General features: G+C 43.5%; 2 protein-coding genes across 4 annotated transcripts; one reads left to right on the forward strand and one right to left on the reverse strand.

Annotated features, from left to right (window-relative positions):
• The first annotated feature begins 700 nt into the window (after window positions 1–700).
• On the forward strand, window positions 701–9,628 carry LOC118384547 (membrane frizzled-related protein-like). Its single transcript, XM_035771166.2, has 13 exons — window positions 701–1,111; window positions 1,236–1,353; window positions 4,307–4,438; window positions 4,642–4,806; window positions 4,971–5,190; window positions 5,517–5,647; window positions 5,755–5,880; window positions 6,101–6,177; window positions 6,319–6,467; window positions 7,834–7,964; window positions 8,246–8,380; window positions 8,522–8,649; window positions 9,024–9,628. The coding sequence occupies exons 1-13, from the start codon at window positions 1,058–1,060 to the stop codon at window positions 9,246–9,248; spliced, it is 1,791 nt and encodes a 596-aa protein (XP_035627059.1). The 5' UTR covers window positions 701–1,057; the 3' UTR covers window positions 9,249–9,628.
• Window positions 9,629–9,736: 108 nt separating this feature from the next.
• On the reverse strand, window positions 9,737–12,869 carry LOC118384554 (uncharacterized). Of its 3 annotated transcripts, none has more exons than XM_035771184.2 (5): window positions 12,690–12,869; window positions 10,996–11,901; window positions 10,668–10,800; window positions 10,381–10,458; window positions 9,737–10,287 (listed from the first exon to the last, which is right to left on the reverse strand). In XM_035771184.2, the coding sequence occupies exons 2-5, from the start codon at window positions 11,898–11,900 to the stop codon at window positions 10,102–10,104; spliced, it is 1,302 nt and encodes a 433-aa protein (XP_035627077.1). In that variant the 5' UTR covers window position 11,901; window positions 12,690–12,869; the 3' UTR covers window positions 9,737–10,101. The 3 variants fall into 3 exon arrangements, with proteins under 3 accessions (XP_035627077.1, XP_035627086.1, XP_035627070.1); XM_035771193.2 differs by lacking the exon at window positions 12,690–12,869 and adding an exon at window positions 12,513–12,679; XM_035771177.1 differs by lacking the exon at window positions 12,690–12,869 and adding an exon at window positions 12,038–12,490.
• Between the last annotated feature and the right edge of the window lie 13,393 nt (window positions 12,870–26,262).

The raw sequence follows: 26,262 nt of genomic DNA on the forward strand, positions 1-26,262 counted from the left end.
AATATATGTCCACATGCTACTAAGTAGTTATTAACAAACCCCAGCGAGCACAAAAGCATGGATTGAGTAATGTTTTCTCAGAACTGGGTGAGTTCACTTTACATTTACATTTATTACACATTTATAACATTATTATTCATGTGTTGGTATCTTTATTTTAACTGTAATATTTTACTTCGAGACTCAAATAGCCTCTGATATTTAGAAATCGTTGCATTGTCTACCGAGTCAGTAATGAAGGGGACGACTATGAATGGAAAGGAGAAATGTGGGTTGTAAAACAAAAACTTAAATCTGACTGCAAATCCTTTTAACGCAGTTCCACTACACGGTCCCAACTTCACCCCAAGTTAGGGCCATGCTGACAATACACTGTATGATTTGCAAATTACTAAGTTTGTGCTTGCCAATGTTTGTGTGTGTGTTAGTGTGTGAGAAACATTTTAGGAGATTAGATGGTCATTATGTGTATTATGGAGAATTTTCTCTGAGTGGCCCCTACACCTCACTCCACCCAACCCCCCTCCTGCCCCAGAGCTCAGTCCTCTCAGCTGACTCGGCTTTGTGGAACACTGTGAAGGGAGTTCTATGCCTCTTTTATAACAAATTACTCACCCTCAACAAAACAAGAACAGACTGCACATCTGCCTACCTCACACACACAGACACGCCATGACTTAATAAAGTGATGAAAGGAGAAGAGGCCTATAAACACTTGGGGCACTTTCACTGGATTTTAAACCTGAAATTGGTGAACTAAATATTTTGTTCTTGTGGGATTCTTTTACATTGTGGATGTATATAGACATATATTTTTGGTATTCGTAACAAAATGATGACTCAATCACTCTGGGGTGATATACAGGCTTTTTTTTTTTTATCTGTCACATTGAGCTTTCCTGCTGAAACGTTTCAAAGTGACCTTTTCTCCTTTCACATTCCAACAAGCATGTTGTTGATGTGCTCTTAACAACAGCACTTGACTACACTGGAGTAGGTCTTAGGATGTGGGTGCTCAATGTTTCCCTGGAAGACTGAAACGGAACTTTAACCAAAGATGACAGACCTCACCGAAGTATCTGTTTACTCAGAATCCTCGGACATTTACAAGGTGAGGACAGCGATAGCTTGTGTGGGCCTGGAATTCTGGTTCCAATTTTTGATAGCAACTTTGTATTCATGGTGGAAAGTTACTTGGCGTTCCATGTTATACCAGATGTCTTTGCTTTTCACAGAATGTTTTCTGCAACCCCGCGTTTGAGCTTGATGGTGAGCGTGAGGAGAAAGTGGAAGGATTCAGTTCTGCCAGTACTGCCATGGCCCTGGAGCCAGTAAAGAGCCCAGCTGCAATCAGTGAGTCTGACAACCTAGTTTCCCTGTTCCATAACATCACACCGGAGTTGGATACGCAACAAGATTGGTTGATTCAGATGCCAAGACCCATTCAATTTGATCTAGCTGTTGTATTACACCATTGGAAAGTCGAAACAAAGATTCTAGGAGGGACAGGAAGGTTCTAACTAAAAGTTAAAAAATAAAATAAAAAAATTTAGGGGGTAGATCAACAATTTTGTAAATATATACAGTACCAGTCAAATGTTTAGACACACCTACTCATTCAAGGTTTTTTTTTTATTTGTTTTTTTTTACTATTTTCTACATTGTAGAATAATAGTGAAAACATCAAAACTATGAAATAACACATGTAGTGACCAAAAAAGTGTTAAACAAATCAAAATATATTTATATTTGCTTTTGATGACAGCTTTGCACACTCTTGGCATTCTCTCAACCAGCTTCACCTGGAATGGTTTTCCAACAGTCTTTAAGGAGTTCCCACATATGCTGAGCACTTGTTGGCTGCTTTTCCTTCACTTTGCGGTCCAACTCATCCCAAAACATCTCAATAAGGTTGAGGTCGAGTTATGGTGGAGGCCAGGTCATCTGATGCAGCACTCCATCACTCTCGTTCTTGGTCAAATAGCCGTTACACAGGCTGGTGGTGTTTTGGGTCATTGTCCTGTTGAAAAACAAATGATAGTCCCATTAAGCGCAAACCAGATGGGATGGTGTATCGCTGCAGAAATCTGTGGTAGCCATGCTGGTTATGTGTGCCTTGAATTCTAAATAAATCACTGACAGTGTAACCAGCAAAGAACCCCCACACTATAACACCTCCTCCTCCATGCTTCACGGTGGGAACCACACATGCGGAGATCATCCGTTCACCTACTCTATGGCTCACAAAGACACGGCGGTTTGTACCAAAAATATCAAATTTGGGCTCATCAGACCAAAGGACAGATTTCCACCTGTCTAATGTCCATTGCTCGTGTTCTTGGCCCAAGCAAGTCCCTTCTTCTTACTGGTGTCCTTTAGTAGTGGTTTCTTTGCAGCAATTTGACCATGAAGGTCTGATTCACACAGTCTCCTCTGAACTGTTGATGTTGAGATGTATCTGTTACTTGAACTCTGTGAAGCATTTATTTGGGCTGCAATTTCTGAGGCTGGTAACTCTAATGAACTTATCCTCTGCAGCAGAAGTAACTCTGGGTCTTCCTTTCCTGTGGCGGTCCTCATGAGATCCAGTTTCATGATATTACTTGATGGTTTTTGTGACTGCAATTAAAGAAACTTTCAAAGTTCTTGAAATGTCCTGTATTGACTGACCTTCATGGCTTAAATGAATGATGGACTGCTGTTCCTATTTGCTTATTTGAGCTGTTCTTGCCATAATATAGAATTGGTATTTTACCAAATAGGGCTATCTTCTGTATACCAACCCTACCTTGTCACAACACAACTGATTGGCTCAAACTAATTAAGAAAAAAAAGAATTCCACAAAATAACTTTTAACAAGGCACACCTGTTAATTGAAATGCATTCCAGGTGACTACCTCATGAAGCTGGCTGAGAGAATGCCAATAGTCTGCAAAGCTGTCATCAAGGCAAAGGGTGGCTACTTTGAAGAATCTAAAATCTAAAATATGATTTGATTTGGTTTGTTTAACACTTTTTACTATATGTGTTATTTCATATTTTTGATGTCTTCACTATTATTCTACAATGTAGAAAATAGTAAAAATAAATAAAAACCCTGGAATGAGTAGGTGTGTCCAAATTTTTGACTGGTACTGTATATACAGTGCCTTTGGAAAGTATTCAGACCCCTTGATTTTTTTCCACAATTCTTAGGTCACAGCCTTATTCTAAAATTAATTAAATCGTTTTTTTCCCCCCTCATCAATGTATACACAATACCCTATAATGACAAAGCAAAAACAGGTTTTTGACATTTTTGATAATATATATTTTTTAAATTAAATGAAATATCACACAGTATTCAGACCCTTTACCCAGTACTTTGCTGAAGCACCTTTGGCAGCGATTACAGCCTTGAGTCTTCTTGGGTATGATTCTACAAGCTTGGCATACCTGTATTTGGGGAGTTTCTCCCATTCTTCTTTGCAGATCCTCTCAAGCTCTGTCAGGTTGGATGGGGAGCAATGCTTCACAGCTATTTTCAGGTCTCTCCAGAGATGTTCGATCGTGTTCAAGTCCGAGCTCTGAATGGGCCACTCAAGTTCATTCAGAGACTTGTCCTGAAGCCACTCCTAAGTTGTCTTGGCTGTGTGCTTAGGGTCATCCCCACAGCATGATGCTGCCACCACCATGCTTCACCGTAGGGATGGTGCTAGGCTTCCTCCAGACATTCCGCTTGGCATTCAGGCCAAAGAGTTCAATCTTGGTTTCATCAGACCAGAGAATTGTGTTTCTCATGGTCTGAGAGTCTTTAGGTGCTTTTTGACAAACTCCAAGCGGGCTGCCATGTGTCTTTTACTGAGGAGTGGCTTCCATCTGGCCACTCTACCATAAATGCCTGATTGGTGGAGTGCTGCAGAGATGGTTGTCCTTCTGGAATGTTCTCCCATCTCCACAGAGGACTCTAAAGCTCTGTCAGAGTGACCATCATGTTATTGGTCACCTACCTGACCAAGGCCCTTCTCCCACCATTGCTCAGTTTGGCCATTTAAGAATGATGCAATATATATGGCACAGCTGTCAATTATTTGGTCCTTAAATGAAACTGGTATCTTTTTTTATTTATCATAATTTTCTTTAACCAATTTAGGTCTTTAATGCAGGGCCGACAGACAAGTTCCTTACTTTTTCCCCCTTCCACTTGCCCCTTCCATTTTTGTGGTACAACTTAAAGTTTCCTCAACCACCCATGTCTTTCCTACCTGTGTGTGTGTGTGTTGGTTTGAGTGTGTGTGTGCATGTGTACATGTGTATGTTTCCCAGTCCGTGGTGTGTTCAGTGTGTGTGTGATGCGTCTGCGGGGTCCGTGGTGTAGCTGGGGAGCCGTGGTGGTCTCTGTTGCAGCTGTGCTCCTGGTAGCAGCCCTGGGCCTGGCACTGGTGCTCATCTTCACACGTGAGTGCGGGGGGTGGGGGGTGTCTCTTAGACACCTACATATTTATGGACACAATGTCCTTATTTAAACTAGCATTGCCAATTCATACACTATATGGTCCCTTGAGCATGGAATGGCAGTGCAGTACTTGTGCACATCACAAGCTTGTGTCATTCACTAATGTCCTCTTACGCTATCTCCCACTGGGTTCTTCACCCCACAGAGCTAAAGGGGCAGAGTCTGGATGGGGAAGTGGTGTCGACCAATCCCCTGGACTTGTTGACTGGAGATGGACTGCCTCGTGATCTACCCACAACCACCACCAACCACAGTCAGAAGGACATTACAGTGGCCCCACAGCCAGCCAGATACCCAACCCCTGAAACTAGTGAGTAATTTTCTACTACAATTGTATCCATAAAAATAGAATAAGTAGAAATATATTCCAATGATTGGACCTTACAGATATGTACTTACCTACAGATACATACAATACAATAATAATACAGTAATACACTACCCTGTACTTTTCTCACTGTTTGTCTGTCTCAGGATGTGGGGGTGTATTGACAGCCTCAGAGGGCAGCTTTAGCTCCCCCAACCACCCTGGATCGTATCCCCCGGACTCGCTGTGTGTCTGGGTGATACGGGCGCGCCCTCCATCCCTGGTCCAGATCCATGTGTCCTCTCTGACCATAGAAGGACCATCCCCCTGCCTCTTTGACTGGCTGGAGGTTCAGGAGGAGACGGAGCAGCCTTCTGTTGTCACCAGGTGGGTCAAACATACTCTATCTAAACTTGTTCAAGGTGGAAGATGCCTCTAATCACAGATCCAGGATCAGATTAACATAAGTGACTATGAGCATGTTTTACACACTTCTGAACCTAATGCATGACCTCTTGAAAAATCATACTCTTCATGACACACTGTGGCAACTAGGTGGCATACAAGTTCTGTATAGATGGCAACTCTGCCTACTTTCTGGCCCTGAATATTTTGCGGTTCTGCTGTTGAGGGATTTTAGGTGAAGAATAAAGATGAATTATGATTGCCTTTTGTGGCTGACATTTTAAAAGTGAACGTTATCTCCACTCTAGGTTCTGCGGCAACGTGGCACCCCCTACTGTGAACACCAACAGCAGCACTGTGTGGGTGACCTTCCGCTCTGACGGGAGCATCGGAGGCAGTGGCTTCATCGCCCAGTACCACGCCATCACACCTGAACAGAGTGAGTACTGGGTCAGAGGTAGAATCAACAGATCTTTGCTTCAGGAAACATGTATTTTCACAGTACATTAACATATTACCATCAACAATGTGTGTGTCTGTTCTCAGAGAGCTGCTCCAGGGAGGAGTTTATGTGTGACCACGGGCGCTGCATCCTGCCTGTGTCAGTGTGTGACGGTCAGCCCAACTGTCATGACCTCTCTGATGAGGCCAACTGCAGCCACAAGCATAAAGGTAAGAACAGGGTGTACAGCACAGTACACACTCAGCATCATAGTGAGTCATCTGCATACATACAGTGGCTCATAGCAAAATAATGCAAAATGGTAGTCTCCTAAGTCTCGCTCATCACAAAGTCGTGAGGAAACCTGGTAATCAATTCTAGTAAAAGGGCAATCGTTTGCTTATCTATGCGAAACTAAACATCACAGTTTTTTGCTATGTTGTTGAACAGAGTGTGGGGGCCAAAAGACTGGACTCTACGGCTACCTGGCGAGTCCAAACCACCCAAAGCCTTACCCTCAACAACAGGTACCTACCTACACCTGATCTAGTAAACCATCACCAACATGCATCGTATCTAATTGACATACCCAGCCATATACCCAGAATAGACTTCATGAAATCCTACCATGGTAAAGTATGTTTAATCTACTCTTATTTCTCTGTCAGTTGTGCACATGGCAGATCTCTGTGGAGGAGGGTCATGTGATCAGGCTGAGTTTCCATAACTTCAGTCTGGAGACTCAGGACGTGTGTGAGTTTGACTATGTAGAGGTGCGTGACCGTGCTGATACCGGGGCCGGCAGAGTACTCGGACGGTAAGACCTATTATAAATACTTCCCAATGTTTTTATTTCATACACTACCAATGAATTAGTTCAGAAGGGTTGAAAAAAGGAATGCTCAAAGCAAGTACATCCAGGTAAATGAAATGTTCTAACATCAAGTGTAGGTGTTGTATGACAGACAGTATGTGACATGAATACAGAACCAGTCAAAAGTCATTCAAGGGGTTTTCTTTATTTTTACTTTTTTTTTTTTACTGTTTTCTAAGTCATCAAAACTATGAAATAACATGCAGAATCATGTATTAATCCAAAAAGTATTAAACCATTCAAAATATACTTTATATTTGAGATTCTTCAAAGTAGCCACTCTTTGCCTTGATGACAGCTTTGCACGCTCTTGGCATTCTCTCAACCAGCTTCATGAGGTAGTCACCTGGAATGGATTTCAACTAACATGTGTGCCTTGTTAATAACAGTTCATTTGTGGAATTTTGTTTGAGCCAATCAGTTGTGTTGTGACAAGGTAGAGGTGGTATACAGAAGATAGCCCTATTTGGTAAAAGACCAAGTCCATATTATGGCAAGAACAGCTCAAATAAGCAAAGAGAAATGACAGTCCATCATTACTTTAAGAGATGAAGGTCAGTCAATATGGAAAATTTCCAGAACTTTGAAAGTGTCTTCAAGTGAAGTCGCAAAAACCATCAAGCCTTATGATGAAACTTGCTCTCATGAGTCCAAATTTGAGATTTATGGTTCTAACAACCGTGTATTTGTGAGATGCAGAGTAGGTGAACGGATGATCTCTGCATGTGTGGTTCCCACCATGAAGCATGGAGGAGGAGGTGTGATGGAGTGGGGGGGCTTTTCTGGTGACACTGTCAGTGATTTATTTAGAATTCAAGGCACGCTTAACCAGCATGGCTCCCACAGCATTCTGCAGTGATACGCCATCCCATCTGGTTTGCGCTTAATGGGACTATCATTTGTTTTTCAACAGGACAATATATTTTGATTTGTTTAACACTTTGTTGGCTACTACATGACATATGTGTTATTTCATAGTTTTGATGTCTTTTTGATTATTATTCTATTAATGCAGAAAATAGTCCAAATAAAGAAAACCCTTGAATGTGTAGGTGTGGCTATCTTTTGACTGGTACTGTATGTGTACCATAAAACATTCACAACAGTAACAGCACTCTTCCTTGATAAGACAGTGTAGCCTGTAGTAGGCTAGCCTGTGGTGGGGACTCCTACGGTTGCGAAACAGAACATGGTCACAAACAGATCTGGGACCAGGCCAATTGTACCCTACTGTACAACAGCCTGTAACACAGTCCTACTGTTAATGTACCACAGCCAGCTCTAGTGTTCCTTCTCTATCCTGTCCCAGGTACTGTGGCACCAGCCTGCCTCCTGAGCTGACCTCCTCTGGGCCTCAGATAACCGTGGTATTTGTGGCTGACGAGGGTGTGACAGACAGTGGCTTCAACGCGTCCTACCAGGCTATCTCCCTCTCTGAGAGTGAGCCCCCCTCCCCCCACACACACACACACACATCGGTGGTGTTCAGTAGGACAGACGTAGCAAAAGGTTTAGCAACAGGACCATCCTTGTTTCACTCTGTTTCAAAACGTTTCCTCCTTACTGAACATGACCCAGATCGGTCTCCCTGTATCTAGTCTGTTATGCTCTTGTAAACGTAGAAAATAAGCCAATTTATTAAAACATCTAAAAGTGGTTTAGTTAAAGAAATTACACTGGAAATACGAGAAGTGTATCACCTGTTTACTTGTTTGGGACAGGAACATGCAGTCCTACTCAGTTTGCCTGCAGCAGTGGAGAATGTCTGCACCAGGAGTGGCTGTGTGATGGCTGGACTGACTGTGCAGACGGGACAGATGAGCACAACTGTGACAACTCGACCTATCCCACTTTCAGTGAGCCAACAATACACAAGACACCCATCATACTGGTTTGATTCCTACAGCAATAACACAACTGCTACGCTTTCAAGTAGAATTACTCCATTATGACAGATTAGTAACGTTTTCTGTATTTGTATCATACCTCTCCCCCAGGCTTGTCCTGTGAGCCCATCGAGGTGGAGATGTGTCAGGGCCTGAGCTACAACCACACCTCCTTCCCCAACATTTGGCTGTCCATCGCTGACCAGAGAGAGGCAGCCACGCTGCTCCGTCAGTACATGGTGAGAATGCACACCTGGCCTGTCAACACACAACCACACAGAACAATATACATTTTTCTTTAATGTGTTTTTAGTTAACTTGAACATTGTTTGTAACATAATATAGGTGCATAGCAGTGGAGGCTGCTGAGGGGAGGATGACTCATAATAATGGCCATTCAAGCCATTCCAGACATTATTATGAGCCGCCCTCCCGTCAGCAGCCTCCACTGGTGCATAGCAATATGTTGTTTCATCCACGATAAACCAACTACACACTGAAAAAGACCATAAAAGGGATGTGCAGACCTCCTTTAAGTGTTTGATTCTGATGGAGGTAGATACTGTACAGCCGCTCTATAACTCTCTCCCCTGTGGTTTGTGGTTATTACCAGGTGCTGATGGAGCTGGCGTGTTTCCAGCCCCTGCGCAGGCTGGTGTGTGGGATGTTCATGCCCCACTGCAGCCCTCAGGGTGGGGTGCTGCAGCCCTGCCGGTCAGTGTGCTCCTGGGCAGCGCAGCAGTGTAGTCAGGCCCTGGATGTCTTCACCTTCAGCTGGCCCTTCAACTGCCACCTGCTACCTGACTCCCAAGACCCTATGGAGTGCTCCAGCCCTTGAAGTATAGCACCTGCCCCATTCATTTGCTACAGTACAACCATAGTTGAGATGAATCCAACACAGGACTATAAGAACTCTTAAGAATACCATCAAAGCTCCAATCTTTTTAAGGAGTCTTGCAGTCTCGCTTGGACACTGAACATCATCAAAGGACCTTTACATGCAAAAGAATCACAATGTTGCACTTCTGCACTCTATATGGTTCTAGCCTTGTACAGCATAATACAGATGTATGGAACAGAACCGGTTGGAGTTAACATGGGAATAGAAAATAAATGTACATCTTAATAAAAACAATGCTGATTTTGACATACTGTAGCTTGATGTTTTGCAAATGTGTGTGATTGAACCATACATTTTGAGACAATACCTGTATGTTCTACATCAAATGCTATTTTTTTTTGCACTATATTTATTTCTGTTTTCATGTCATTTAAAATAATGATTGATCCTGTCCAGAAACCTAAGGAAATAACAATTCAAAAAAGGATAGTAAAACATTTTTATTGCATTTTCTGACACACCGAAACATGGTGCCTTACCTTCATACGGTTAGTGAATGAATGAACTGTAAAGATTTGACCTTTCCAGGGACATTACAATCCAAAGTGGTTTTGACATGGAAGTTGATTGTTCCTTACATGACCCTACCTGATACCTAATTTATTCAATATATCACTTCTGACATGTATGCTTACAGTATATGGGATACATTGATTATAAGAAGTCCTCAATTGATACATAAGCCCCAATGATCAATTTCACATATGAAACAAATAATTAAATGATTCCGTAATCACACTTACACTATACTTTACAAAAAAACAGTAGTGATGGCTGCAATGATTGGTTGTTATGGCGGCGTGATGAGTTTGAGCGTGTGTTCGAGGGCCACGGCAGTGAGGCCCCACACGCGGTGCTTCCCGTTGCGGAACACGGGCAGGGTGTATCCGTAGCGCTCACCGGTACGGAAGTGGGTGTATCCCTGATTCTGGGGACTGCATACGTGGGAGAGCGACAGGGTGAAAATCTCTTCTACCTGAGAGAGAATGAGGAATGTAATTTTAAGTCCATGTTAGTTGGCATTCGTGTTAGTTCAGCCCAAAGGCAAACAGAGTTCTTGTAACTGTACCTCGGCAGGATTTGGCTTGAACGACAGCGCCTCCAGGGGGCCGAGGTTGGCCAGTACAGGGGCTATCATCATTCCAGACTGAGAGAAAATGTGCAATGATTAGGAAAAGCAGCAGATCAACAATTTACATAATGAAGACATACTAATATTAAGAAATATTTCACTGAAAGAATACTACAGCATCTCAACTGTTCTAGCGCAGAGGGGAGCTACTAGCTGTGTGTCAGTGCGTCACATAGAGATGAATGGGGATCATGAAGGATTATGGGCAGGGTTAAGGTCCTCACCATATCCCGGATTGGTTTCAGTACGCCCCACACTTGGTTTGTTGCCACAGTGATGCCCAGTTCCTCACAAGCTTCTCTCAGGGCGGTGTCCACAACGTCCTTGTCCGAGGGGTCACGCTTGCCTCCTGCAAAACTGGAAATTTACACAGCACTTTGTCAATTTCCAGACTTCTATACAACTTCATACATTCATTTATAAGACAATGTTTTTCTCAAAACACACTAACAAAGTTGTCATTTTCAGATTTGTTAAGTTATGTCATGACATCATATGTCAAACATTAAATAGCCCAAAAGCAGTGGGAATGGTGCAGGAGTCTGTGGTTACCTGACGTCGCCCTTGTGTCTGCCCTTCAGTGCTGTGGATCTGAGGGTGAACAGGAAGGCGGGCTCTCCCTCCACAGAGCAAAGAGAGACCAGCACAGATGCCCACTTCCACTGGGCCTCAGTGGGCCCCCTTTCCCCCCGGACGTCTTTCTCATACAGAGCCACATTAGGCTCCAGGCTCAGACGGCAGCGCGCCTCGTTCACCAGCGAAAGGCACTCCCTCAGGACACCCTCAGGGCTGGAGGCAGCAGACTGGTGCAGGCCTTGGCTCTGGAGTGAAAGGAGTCGCTGGGGATCCACAGTCCACTGTTTGGGTGTGGACACAAGCAGTCTGTGAAAAATGTCCTTGTGAATCTTGCCACCTTGAACAGGACTGTAACTATTACTTTTAACACTGAATGTGATGTTGACCTTCACCTCAGCAGACAAACATTGGCTACCTTTGTCAGTTTGCCTCCTTTGTAGAAGGCACTTACGGTCGCTAGAACATTCGGTGGCTTTGGAATTGTCCAAATGTTCCAATGAAGTGGTTTTCCAAGGGTCACATGCTACTATCACCGGCAGTCGTGGTGTATGTTTCAAAGAGACAAAGCTAGAGTCCTGAGACAATTGAGGTCGGTTGGGAGGGGTGGCTTTTTGTAAGGGGTGTTGAGGTGCGGTGTTAAGGAGACAGCTTTCACAACCAGAGTTGCTTCTGCTAACAAGGTGTGAAGAGATGGCTGATGAGAGGGGCACTGCCTCCTCCCCTCCACCATTCCCCTGACAGAGACTTCTCCCTGCTTTGGGTCCATTCCCCCTCTGACAGGCGTGTTCAGGTAGGGCAGGCACGCGGGGGTCTCTGACAGACAGCAGCAGCAGGGTTCTGACAGGGCATGTCAAGGCCAGAATTTGTGGACTCCTGAACATTCTTGAAAATAGAGATGAGACAAAATAATAATTTCATTTGCTCCACTATACAAGGCTCAATGGTTAACTTATGTCAATTTTAAAAAAGTAAGCCTATTTTGACATGAGTGCAGTACAAATAAATAGGTTGTCCTCACTCTTCCCTGCAGCAGTGATTCTCAAACCGCTCCTCTGGGACCTCCCGCAGTTCCATGCATTTCCAAAGCAAGTACACCTGATTAAACTTGCCAATTAATCAAGCCCTTAATTAATTTAAGTGAATCAGGTGTGCTAACGTTACTTCTGAACAACACAATTTTGACACGTCCCTGAAGTGAGGATTGAGAATAACTATTTCAAAGTACTGCATTTGTGTGTATATATATATATATATATATATAGTAAGTGTGACATGGGTCATTTTCCTGATTGCACATTCTGTAATCTGTAGCTAACATTTTGCAACAACGCTGCAAATTCAAGTTGCTGTCAGCAAGCAAGCTAACTTTAGCTGCTAGCCCAATGCATAATCTGGCAAATGGCTAGCTAGTTTTACAACCAACACTATTCAACGTTACCCTTCTTAGAATTCAGCTACTTAAAAAATGGTTTGAAGTTAACATGACCTATTACCGAAGTTGTCAAACAAATCCGATTCTCGTCATTGGTGGCTAACTAGATATAGCTAACGTTGTAGCTAGCTGGTTAGGCAATGTTCCCTAGCTGTCAAACACATTTTGCTAGTCGGTTAGCAAAGGCTATCAAGTTTTTTTTATCATGCAACTAGTACGAAAAAATAAAGTTAGTCACATCTCAAAAGGATCCCAATCTTATTCCAGGTCCAGTAAGAAACGGAGGTTAATGAATCCCCCGGTTCTTCTCCCAACAACCTCTGTAAACAACAATGTAAATATTGCATAGCGGTAGACGCCTCCCCTTGGACATCTATAGTAGCTAGCTACTGCGCCAGTACCAAATATGTCCCTGAAAAAGCTTAATGTCATCACTTGCCCTCACAAGGTGAAACGATATCAACCATTTAGAGATGCCATACCACAAATAATATAAGGCCTGTCAAACCATGAAGTATTATACATTTATGTGAAGTTATTATTTACAAAAGAAAATATCTAGGAGTTTACTCATTTCTTATTTGAAGCAGGGCAATTCCACGGTGACAGAATTTCTATGAGACTTTTTTTTTCTCATAAAAAATGTATACCAAACAAAACCATAGATTGTTATATGTTTAACAAATCACACAGCTCTAATCACAATGACAACTTTGAACAATTTAACACTGAATACTTTACAAAAAGAAGAACTGGAAGAACTGGGCAGATGCAGTTTAGTAACAGAATTTCTGTAAACTCTCCCTCAGTTTTTTACATTTGTGACCACGTTTTACAAAAACTTAACTCATTTGTTCCCAACTTTCCCCAGACTTTCCACTATGCAAATCCAATCACGTAATTCATATGATTTTGTATGTGTGTGTGTAAACCCAAAAGTTAGTGGATTCGGCTATTTCAGTCACACCCTTTGCTGACAGGTGTATACAATTGAGCATACAGCTACGCAATCTCCATAGACAAACATTGGCAGTAGAATGGCCTTACTGAAGAGCTCAGTGACTTTCAAAGTCATAGGATGACACTTTTCCTAAGTCAGTTTGTCAGATTTTGCCCTGCTAGAGCTGCCCTGGTCAACTGTAAGTGCTGTTATTGTGAAGTGGAAACCTCTAGGAGCATTAATGGCTCAGCAGCGAAGTGGTAGGCCACACAAGCTCACAGAACGGGACCGCCTGTCCTCTGTTTAAACACTCACTACAGAGTTAAACTGCCTCTACAAGCAACATAAGCACAATAACTATAATTATAACATAGCCCACCTATAATTTAGCCCAAACAACTACCTCTTTCCCTACTGTATTTATTTATTTATTTTGCTCCTTTGCACCCCATTATTTTAATTTCTACTTTGCACATTCTTCCACTGCAAATCTACCATTCCAGTGTTTTACTTGCTATATTGTATTTAATTTGCCACCATGGCCTTTTTTTGCCTTTACCTCCCTTATCTCACCTCATTTGCTCACATCGTATATAGACTTGTTTCTACTGTATTATTGACTGTATGATTGTTTTACAACGACAGAGTTACACATGGAGTATGTGTCGAACTGCTTTGTTTATCTTGGCCAGGTCGCAATTGTAAATGAGATCTTGTTCTCAACTTGCCTACCTGGTTAAATAAAGGTGAAATAAAAATAAATAACTGTATTCGCCAGAACAACCCTACCTGCCCAGATGCATAGTGCCAACTGTAAAGTTTGGTGGAGGAGGAATAAATGGCCCAGGGCTGTTTTTCATGGTTCAGTCTAGGCCCCATAGTTCCTGTGAAGGGAAATCTTTACACTACAGCATACAATGACATTCATAATTTATTTGATCATTCAGCAAGTTTCCCTATCAGCATCCAGACCAAAATCATTGTGAATAGGCTTGGAAGTTCTTTCAAAGAGATGACCCGCTGAAATAAAATGTGATTCAATCAAATGTATTTACAAAGCCATTTTTTTTTTACATCAATGTCAAAGTGCTTATACAGTAACCCATCCTAAAACCCCAAAGGGCAAGCAATGCAGATGTAGAAATACAGTGGCTAGGGGGGAAAAAACCTAGGAAGAAACCTAGAGGAACCAGGCTCTGAGGGGTGGCCAGTGCTCTTCTGGCTGTGCTGGGTGGAGATTATAGGAGTACGTGGCCATTAAGGCATCTTTAAGATGTTCAAAAGTTAATAGATGACCAGCAGGGTCAAATAATAATCACAGTGGTTGTAAAGGGTGCAACAGGTCAGCACCTCAGGAGTAAATGTCAACTGGCTTTTCAAAGCTGACCCAACTCCAGCCACTTTAATAATGGGAATTGATGGGAAATGATGTAAATATATCACTAGCCACTTTAAACAATGCTACCTTATATAATGTTACTTACCCTACATTATTCATCTCATATGCATATGTATATACTGTACTCTATATCATCGACTGCATCCTTATGTAATACATGTATCACTAGCCACTTTAACTATGCCACTTTGTTTACTTTGTCTACACACTCATCTCATATGTATATACTGTACTCGATACCATCTACTGTATGCTGCTCTGTACCATCACTCATTCATATATCCTTATGTACATATTCCTTATCCCCTTACACTGTGTATAAGACAGTAGTTTTGGAACTGTTAGTTAGATTACTTGTTGATTATCACTGCATTGTCGGAACTAGAAGCACAAGCATTTCACTACACTCGCATTAACATCTGCTAACCATGTGTATGTGACAAATAAAATTTGATTTGATTAAATGTATCAAAGACAGATTTTTTTTCGTAATGAGGCCAGTGTCTGAATTAATTGGTTGTGACCGAGAGGTGAAAGTAGAACCCTTCAGGGATTTGACAGTTTTCCAGAATTTAGCTGGGTTCCCATTACAATCCGAAAGAGCGGTTACATAATAATCCACAATAGTATTGAAGACATCTGCAAAAAAGCTCAAAGCTAAATCAGGTTCAGGGATAGCTGAAATGCAATCAAGGTCACTAAATTGTGCTACTTTGTTAGTTTGTTCACCGCGGACTGGAGGAAACTTTTTCCTTTAACGAGTCCGACGAGAAGGATATACTGCTTTCACTGGAACAGGCCCAGATCTCCGCCTTTTGCTTGAAGAAAAGAGCAGGGAAAGGGGCCGCAGATCGGGCAGCCTTCTGAGAATCCGTAGGCAAGCAAGTAAACCCCCACTGCCATATGTTCTTCTTGCTAACGTGCAATCATTGTAACATAACATTGATGACCTACGATTAAGATTATCCTACCAACAGGACATTAACTGTAATCTTATGTTTCACCGAGACGTGGCTGAATGACGATATGGACAATATAGAGTTAGTGGGATTTTCCATGCACCATCTGGTAAAACAAGGTATGTCTATTTGTCAATAACTGCTGGTGCGCGATGTCTAACATTAAAGATGTCTTGAGGTATTGCTCGCCTGAGGTAGAGTACCTTATGATAAGCTGTAGACCATGCTATCTAATGAGAGTTCTCATCTATATTATTCGTAGCTTTCTATTTACCACCATAGAACAAAGCTAGCACTAAGACCGCTCTCAACCAACTCTATAAGGCCATATGCAAAGAAGAAAATGCTCAACCAGAAGCGGCACTTATCAGCATGTACAACCAGAGGAGAGAGAAATCCTAGACCACCTTTATTCCACACACAGAGATGCATACAAAGCTCTCCCCTGCCCTCCATTTGGCAAATCTGACCATTTTCTATCCTCCTGATTCCTGTTTACAAGCAAAAACTAAAGCAGGAAGTACCAGTGACTCGCTCAACACGGAAGTGGTCAGACAACACGGATGCTACACTACAGGACTGTTTTGCTAGCACAGACTGGAATATGTTCTGGGATTCATCCAATGGCATTGAGGAGTACACCACCTCAGTCATCGGCTTCATCAATAAGTGCATTGACAACGTCGTCCCCACAGTGACTGTACGTACATATCCCAACCAGAAGTCATGGATTACAGGCAACATCCGCATTGAGCTAAAGGCTAGAGCTGCCGCTTTCAAGGAGCGGGAGACTAATCCGGACGCTTATAAGAAATCCTGCTATGCCCTCAGACGAACCATCAAACAAGCAAGCATCAATACAGGATTACAATTGAATCCTACTACACCGGGTCTTGACGCTTGCCGGACATGGCAGGGCTTGAAAACTATTACTGACTACAAAGGGAAACGCGAGCCTACCAGACGAGCTAAATGCCTTTTATGCTCGCTTCGAGGCAAGCAACACTGAAGCATGCAAGAGAGCACCAGCTGTTTTGGATGACTGTGTGATAACGATCTCAGTAGCAGATGTGAACAAAACCTTTCAAACAGGTCAACATTCACAAAGCCGCTGGGCCAGATGGATTACCAGGACGTGTACTCAAAGCATGCGTGGACCAACGGTCAAGTGTCTTCATTGATATTTTCAACCTCTCCTTGACAGTCTGTTATACCTTCATGTTTCAAGCAAACCACCATAATCCCTGTGCCCAAGGAAGCGAAGGTAACCTGCCTAAATGATCACCATCCCTTGGCACTCACGCCGGTAGCCATGAAGTGCTTTGAAAAGGCTGGTCATGGCTCACATCAACAGCATCCTCCCGGACACACTAGACCCACTCCAAATCGCATACCCCAACAGATCCACAGATGACGCAATCTCAATCGCACTCCCACTGCCCATTCTCACCTGAACAAAAGGAACACGTATGTGAGAATGCTGTTCATTGACTACAGCTCAGCGTTCAACACCATAGTGCCCACGAAGCTCATAACTAAGCTAACGATTCTGGGACTAAACGCCGCCCTCCAAATGGTAAGAGTAGGCAACAACACGTCTACCATGGTGATTCTTAAAGGATCTGGGTCCCGCTAGCGAGACACCTTCCAGTGAAACTGGAGGGCGCATAATTCAAATAAATAATCATAAATATTATGGATTTTAAACATTTAGGTGCATATAAATGTCTTATATCGGCTGAAAGCTTAAATTCTTAAATCTAACTTCACTGTCCGATTTACAGTAGCTATTACAGCGAAAACATGCCATGCAATTGTTTGAGGACGGCGCCCCACATCAAATTAATTTTCCACCGGCACAGGTTTCATACACTCACATATAAAGATTAAATATTCACTTAGTTTTTGAAAATCTTCCTGTCATCCAAAGGGTTCCAGCTATAACATGTAGTGTCGTTTTGTTAGATAAACTTTTTCGGATATAAAGAAGGATTTTGTTGGCGCATCGATTTGAGGAATCCACTTGTTCAACTTGCAGAGAAAGGAATCTGAAAATCTACCCTTAAACTTTGTTTCAACAAGTCAAAATACGTTTCTGTTTACTCCTCAGATACCCTAAAATGTAATCGAACTATACTATTTATTTCGGAAAGAAGTATGTTCAATAGGAAACCGATTTTAGCATTTCTTTTTAGCATTTCTTCATGGCGCACGTAAACACGGATTTCCAGTACTGTCCTACAAAAACGGTTATTTCTTATTTGTTTTTGAAGTTACAAGCCTGAAACCTTTAACATAGACTGCTGACACCCTGTGGAAGGATGCCATTCTTATGGCTAATTTACAATATGACCTTTCTCTTGCAATTCTAAGAGGATGGTCTCTCTCTCTCTCAAAACAATATCCTGGTTGGTTTTTCTTTGGATTTTCTCATATCATATCTATTTGCATATTTTCCTACATTATTTTAACATTTCTAGAAACTTCAAAGTTTTCTTTTCAATGGTACCAATTATATGCAAAACTTGGCTTCAGGGCCATGAGCTACAGGCAGTTTACTTTGGGCACATCATTCAGGTGGAAATTGAGAAAAAGGTGCCTAGCCCTAAGAAGTTAACACTGAGGCCCCTCAAGGATGTGTACTTAGTCCCCTCCTGTACTCCCTGTTCACCCACAACTGAGTGGCCAAACACGACTCCAACACCCATCATTAAGTTTTCTGACGACACCACAGTGGTAGGCCTGATCACCAACAACGATGAGACGACCTATGGGAAGGAGGTCTGAGAACTGGCAGTATGGTGCCAGGACAACAACCTCTCCCTCTATGAGCAAGACAAAGGAGGTGATCGTGGATTACAAGAAAAGGCGGGCCGAACAGGCCCCCATTAACATCGACGGGGCTGTAGTGGAGCAGATTGAGAGCTTCAAGTTCCTTGGTGTCCACATCACCAAAGAACTATCGTGGTCCAAACATACCAAGACAGTCGTGAAGAAGGCACGACAAACCCTTTTCCCCCTCAGGAGACCGAACAGATTTGGCATGGGTCCCCAGATCCTCAAAAGGTTCTACAGCTGCACCAAAGAGCGCATCCTGACCGGTTGCATCACCCCATCCCTTTTGTACACTGCTGCTACTTGCTGTTTATTATCTATGCATTGTCACGTCACCCCTACCTACATGTACAAATTACCTCAACTAACCTGCACACTGGCTCGGTATCGATGCCCCCTGTATATAGCCTCGTTATTCTTATTGTGTTACTTTTTGTTATTATTTTTTACTTTAGTCTACTTTACTACTTTCTTAACTCTTCTTGAACTGCACTGTTGGTTAAGGGCTTGTAAGTAAGCATTTCCCAGTAAGGTCTACACTTGTATTCAGCGCATGTGACAAAGTTTGGTTTGATAAAATGAAGAACAAGTAAAACAATTAAAAGCTTGTGAGCTGAAGTTTTTAAAGTTCCTCTTTGTGATGACATGAGGCTTAGCTTTTTGTATTCAAATCAAAATGTATTGGTCACATACACGTGGTTAGCAGATGTTAATGCGAGTGTAGCAAAATGCTTGTGCTTCTAGTTCCGACAATGCAGTAATATCTAACAAGTAATTGAACAATTCCCCAACAACTACATAATACACACAAATCTAAAGGGGTGAATATGTACATATAAATATATGGATGAGCGATTTGCCGAGCGGCATAGGCAAGGTGCAATGTATGGTGTAAAATAGTCTATACATAATGAGTAATGTAAGTTATGTAAACATTATTTAAAGTGCCATTGTTTAAAGTGACTAGTGATCCATTTTATTCAAGTGGCCAGTGATTTGGGACTCAATCTAGGCAGCAGCCTCTGAGTTAGTGATTGCTGTTCAGCAGTCTGATGGCCTTGAGATAGAAGCTGTTTTTCAGTCTCGGTCTCAGTTTTGATGCACCTGTACTGGCCTCGCCTTCTGGATGGTAGCGGGGTGAAAAGGCAGTGGCTCGGGTGGTTGTTGTCCTTAATGAACTTCTCAGCCTTCTTGTGACATCAGGTGCTCTAGGTGTCATGGAGGGGAGGTCGTTTTCCCCCGGTGATGCATTGTGCAGACTGCACCACCCTCTGGAGAGCCTTGCGGTTGAGGGCGGTGCAGTTGCCGTACCAGGCTGTGATGCAGCCCGACAGGATGCTCTCGATAGTGCATCTGTGAAAGTTTGTCAAGGTTTTAGATGACAAGCCAAATGTCTTTAGCCTCCTGAGGTTGAAGAGGTGCTGTTGTGCCTTCTTCACCACACCGTCTGTGTGGGTGGACAATTTCAGATTGTCTGTGATGTGTATGCAGAGGAACTTAACTTTTCCACCTTCTCCACTGCTGTCCCTCTGATGTGGTTAGGGGGGTGCTCCCTCTGCCATTTCCTGAAGCCCACGATCATCTCCTTTGTTTTGTCGACATTGAGTGAGAGGTAGTTTTGCTGACACCACCCGTCGTTGTTGGTAGTTGAGCCCACTACTGTTGTGTCGTCTGCAAACTTGATGGAGTTGGAGGCGTGCATGGCCACACAGTCATGGGGGAACAGGGAGTACAGGAGAGGGCTGAGAATGCACCCTTGTGGGGCCCCAGTGTTGAGGATCAGCGGGGTGGAGATGTTACCTACCCACACCACCTGTGGGCGGCCCATCAGGAAGTCCAGGACCCAGATGCACAGGGCAACCTGACGATTTTGCAGGGTACTATGGTGTTAAATGCTGAGCTGTAGTCGATGAACAGCATTCTCACATAGGTATTCCTCTTGTCCAGATGGGTTAGGGCAGTGTGCAGTGTGATTGCAGTTGCGTCGTCTGTGGACCTATTGGGGCCGTAAGCAAATTGGAGTGGGTCTAGTGTGTCAGGTTGGGTGGAGGTGATATGGTTCTTGACTAGTCTCTCAAAGCACTTCATGATGATGGAATTGAGTGCTACGGGGCGATAGACATTTAGCTCAGTTACCTTCGCTTTCTTGGGAACAGGAACAATGGTGGCCCTCTTGAAGCATGTGGGAACAGCAGACTCGGATAAGACCATGCTCTGAGGACACGGCTGGGGATGCAGTCTGGGCCGGCAGCCTTGCGACGGTTAACACGTTTAAATGTTGTACTCACGTTGGCTGCAGTGAAGGAGAGCCCGCAGGTTTTGGTAGCGGGCCGTGTCAGTGGAACTGTGTTGTCCTCAAAGCGAGCAAAGAAGTTGTTTAGTTTGTCTGGGAGCAAGACATCGCGGTCCTTGACAGGGCGGGTTTTCCCTGCCACATACCATTCGTGTCTGAGCCGTTGAATTGCGACTCTACATTGTCTATATACTGACGCTTAGCTTGTTTGATTGCCTTGCGGAGGGAATAGCTACACTGTGTATTCGGTCGGGTATTTGATATGCGCCTTGTTTTCAGTTTAGCCTTGTTAAAATCACCAGCTACAATACATGCAGCCTTAGGATATATGGTTTTCGGTTTACATGGAGTTCAATGAAGTTCTTTCAGGGACGTTGATGTGTCTGCTTGGTGGGAGGATACACACGACTGATTATGACCAAAGAATTCTCTTGGTAGGTAATGCGGTCTGCATTTTATTGTAACGAATTCTATGTCAGGTGAACAAAAGGACTTGAGTTCCTGTATGTTGTTATGATCACACCACGTCTCGTTACTGTATGTTGTTATGATCACACCACGTCTCGTTAATCATAAGGCATACACCCCCGCCCTTCTTCTTACCAGAAAGATGTTTGTTTCTGTCGTCGCGATGTGTGAAGAATCCAGGTGGCTGTACCGACTCTGATGACGTATCCCGAGTGAGCCATGTTTCCGTGAAACAAAGAACGTTACAATCTCTGATGTCTCTCTAGAAGGCAACCATTGCTCCGATTTCGTCTACCTTGTTGTCAAGAGACTGGACATCGGCGAGTAGTATGCTCGGGAGCGGTGCACAATGAGCCTGAACAGAAGACCGCACCGTCTGCCCATTCTGCTGCGCTGTTGTTTTGGGTCGCCAGCTGGGATCCGATCCATTGTCCTGGGTGGTGGACCAAACAGAGGATCCGCTTCGGGAAAGTCGTAATGTTGGTGAGTTGACGTTGCTCTTATATCCAATAGTTTCTCCCGACTGTATGTAATAAAACCTAAGATTTCCTGGGGTAACAATGTAAGAAATAACATAAAAAACGAAATACTGCATAGTTTCCTAGGAACGCGAAGCGAGGTGGCCATCTGTCGGCGCCGGAAGTACATGCTGGCCATATTACCTCCCAAGAGAATTATCGTCAGTTATCGTCACAGCTGTGTATACACCCCCTCAAGCAGACACCACGACGGCCCTCAAGGAACTTCACTGGACTCTAATGTAAACCATATATCCTGATGCAGCATAGGTAGGCTTGATTACCAACAATGACGAGACTGCCTACAGGGAGGGGGTGAGGGTCCTCAGAGTGTGGTGTCAGGAAAATAACCTCACTCAATGTCAACAAAACAAAGGAGATGATTGTAGACTTCAGGAAACCGCAGAGGGAGCAGCCCTATCCACATCGACGGGACAGTAGTGAAGAAGGTAGAAGGTTTTAAGTTCCTCGGCGTACACATCACGGACAAACTGAAATGGTCCACCCACACAGACAGTGTGGTGAAGAAGGCGCAGCAGGTCTCCCACTTAAAAAAAATGAGAGGCCTGTAATTTTCATCATAGGTACACTTCAACTATGACAGACACAATGAGAAAAAAATCCAGAAAATCACATTGTAAGATTTTTTATGAATTTATTTGCAAATTATGGTGGAAAATAAGTATTTGATCAATAACAAAAGTTTATCTCAATACTTTGTTATATACCCTTTGTTGGCAATGACAGAGGACAAACATTTTCTGTAAGTCTTCACAAGGTTTTCACACACTGTTGCTGGTATTTTGGCCCATTCCTCCATGCAGATCTCCTCTAGAGCAGTGATGTTTTGGGGCTGTTGCTGGGCAACACGTACTTTCAACTCCCTCCAAAGATTTTCTATGGGGTTGAGATCAGGAGACTGGCTAGGCCAGTCCAGGACCTTGAAATGCTTCTTACGAAGCCACTCCTTCGTTGCCCGGGCGGTGTGTTTGGGATCATTGTCATGCTGAAAGACCCAGCCACGTTTCATCTTCAATGCCCTTGCTGATGGAAGGAGGTTTTCACTCAAAATCTTACGATACATGGCCCCATTCATTCTTTCCTTTACACGGATCAGTCGTCCTGGTCCCTTTGCAGAAAAACAGCCCCAAAGCATGATGTTTCCACCCCCATGCTTCACAGTAGGTATGGTGTTCTTTGTATGCAACTCAGCATTCTTTGTCCTCCAAACAGAACAATGAGTTTTTACCAAAAAGTTATATTTTGTGGTTTCATCTGACCATATGACATTCTCCCAATCTTCTTCTGGATCATTCAAATGCTCTCTAGCAATCTTCAGACGGGCCTGGACATGTACTGGCTTAAGCAGGGGGACACGTCTGGCACTGCAGGATTTGAGTCCCTGGCGGCGTAGTGTGTTACTGATGGTAGGCTTTGTTACTTTGGTCCCAGCTCTCTGCAGGTCATTCACTAGGTCTCCCGTGTGGTTCTGGGATTTTTGCTCATTGTTCTTGTGATCATTTTGACCCCACGGGGTGAGATCTTGCGTGGAGCCCCAGATCGAGGGAGATTATCAGTGGTCTTGTATGTCTTCCATTTCCTAATAATTGCTCCCACAGTTGATTTCTTCATACCAAGCTGCTTACCTATTGCAGATTCAGTCTTCCCAGCCTGGTGCAGGTCTACAATTTTGTTTCTGGTGTCCTTTGACAGCTCTTTGGTCTTGGCCATAGTGGAGTTTGGAGTGTGACTGTTTGAGGTTGTGGACAGGTGTTTTTTATACTGATAACAAGTTCAAACAGGTGCCATTAATACAGGTAACGAGTGGAGGACAGAGGAGCCTCTGAAAGAAGTTACAGGTCTGTGAGAGCCAGAAATCTTGCTTGTTTGTAGGTGACCAAAGACGTATTTTCCACCATAATTTGCAAATAAATTAATAAAAAATCCTACAATGTGATTTTCTGGATTTGTTTCTTCTCATTTTGTCTGTCATAGTTGAGGTGTACCTATGCTGAAAATGACAGGCCTCTCTCATCTTTTTAAGTGGGAGAACTTGCACATAGGTGGCTGACTAAATACTTTTTTGCCCCACTGTATAACAGCCTCCACTCTCCTAGGAAGGTTTTCCACTAGATGTTGGAACATTGCTGCTGGGACTTGCTTCCATTCAGCCATGAGCGTTAGTGAGGTCGGGCACTGATGTTGGACAATTAGGCCTGGCTCTCAGCTGGCATAACAAATTAATCCCAAAGGTGTTCGATGGGCTTGAGGTCAGGGCTCTGTGCAGACCAGTCAAGTTCTTCCGTACCGAACTCCACAAACCATTTCTTTATCGACCTCACATTAGGCACGGGGGCATTGTCATTTTGAAACAGGAATGGGCCTTCGCCAAACTGTTGCCACAAAGTTGGAAGCACAGAATCATCTAGAATGTTATTGTCTGCTGTAGCGTTAAGATTTCCCTTCACTGGAACTAAGGGGCCTTGACCAAACCATGAAAAACAGCCCCAATCTTTAGTTGGCTGTATGCATTCGGGCAGGGAGCGTTCTCCTGGCATCCGCCAAACCCATATTTTTCCTCCCGACTTCCAGGTTTTGAAGCGTGATTCATCATTCCAGTGAACGCGTTTCCACTGCGCCAGAGTCCAATGGTGGCGAGCTTTACACCATTCCAGCCGATGCTTGGCATTGCACATGGTGTTCTTAGGCTTGTGTGCGGCTGCTTGGCCATGGAAACCCTTTTCATGAAGCTTCCGACAGTTATTTAGCTGACGTTGCTTCGAAGCGTTTTGGAACTTGGTAGTGAGTGTTGTAACCAAGGACAGAGGAATTTTATACTCTACGCACTTCAGCACTTGGCAGTCCCGTCCTGTGGGCTTGTGTGGCCTACCACTTCACGGCTGTTTCCACTTAATAGCACTTACAGTTGACCGGGGCAGCTCTAGCAGGCAGAAATATGACGAACTGACTTGGTGGCATTCTATGAAGGTGTTCTATTGAAAGTTGTTGAGCTCTTCAGTAAGGCCAATGTTTGTCTATGGAAATTGCATGGCTGTGTGATCGATTTTTTATAAACCTGTCAGCAACTGGTGTGTCTGAAATACCCAAATCCACTCATTTGAAGTGTAGGTGGGCGAGGAATCCACTAAAAGTCAATCCACACAGTGTGATGGTCAGATAGATTTGAATCAGAGTTTATAGGATCACCACAGTTATAGACAGTATACCAGAACCCAACCACAGACTAGAAAACAGCCAGCACTAGGACCCACAATAAATACAATCAAGGTACAAAACTCGCCATCTTAACAACAGCAAGGAGAGAGCGGTGACTCAATGTGATTAAATGCTGTGGCCCATCAAAAAAGCAATGTAACGGAGACTGTGTTTCCAGTATGATAGCCAGGAGAGAAGAAGAAGCACCTCGGAGGGGCTGTAGTTACCATTGGAAGCCGGGAGGGAGGCAAGCGCTACACGGTGGCAGCGGGAGAGTAAAAAAAAAAAGTAGGCTAAACCAAGTGGAGTTCAAGTTTCGCAGTAGTCCAGAAGCATCCAAGGCACAATGTCAAGTGGAAGGATAAAAGCAGCAGTAGGCAGGTGTCTGCTCAGATAATGCCCCAGTGCAGAGTAGGGTGCTCAGGTAGGCCTCAAATGTTTCAGCAGACCTGTTTTTGTCTCCTTAATATTGCACTATTGTCCAATGTGTTCACAGCCAGATGAAAAGCTTTTCAGCTACAAACACTGATCAGAAAAAAATACATTCTTGCCAACCATCTTGAAAAGTGGGTGTTGCCACCACCATGTTTGACAGTGGGGATGGTGTGTTCAGGGTGATGAGCTGTGTTGCTTTTACGCCAAACATAACATTTTGCATTGTTGCCAAAAAGTTCAATTTTGGTTTCATCTGACCAGAGCACCTTCTTCCACATGTTTGGTGTGTCTCCCAGGTGGCTTGTGGCAAACTTTAAACAACACTTTTTATGGATATCTTTAAGAAATGGCTTTCTTCTTGCCACTCTTCCATAAAGGCCAGATTTGTGCAATATAAGACTGATTGTTGTCCTATGGACAGAGTCTCCCACCTCAGCTGTAGATCTCTGCAGTTCATCCAGAGTGATCATGGGCCTCTCTCCTTGTATGAGCTGAAAGTTTAGAGGGACGGCCAGGTCTTGGTAGATTTGCAGTGGTCTGATACTCCTTCCATTTCAATATTATCGCTTGCACAGTGCTCCTTGGGATGTTTAAAGCTTGGGAAATCTTTTTGTATCCAAATCCGGCTTTAAATTTCTTCACAACAGTATCTCGGACCTGCCTGGTGTGTTCCTTGTTCTTCATGATGCTCTCTGCGCTTTTAACGGACCTCTGAGACTATCACAGTGCAGGTGCATTTATACGGAGA

Source organism: Oncorhynchus keta, chromosome 1 (genome assembly GCF_023373465.1).
Source record: "Oncorhynchus keta strain PuntledgeMale-10-30-2019 chromosome 1, Oket_V2, whole genome shotgun sequence".
NCBI lineage: Eukaryota > Metazoa > Chordata > Actinopteri > Salmoniformes > Salmonidae > Oncorhynchus > Oncorhynchus keta.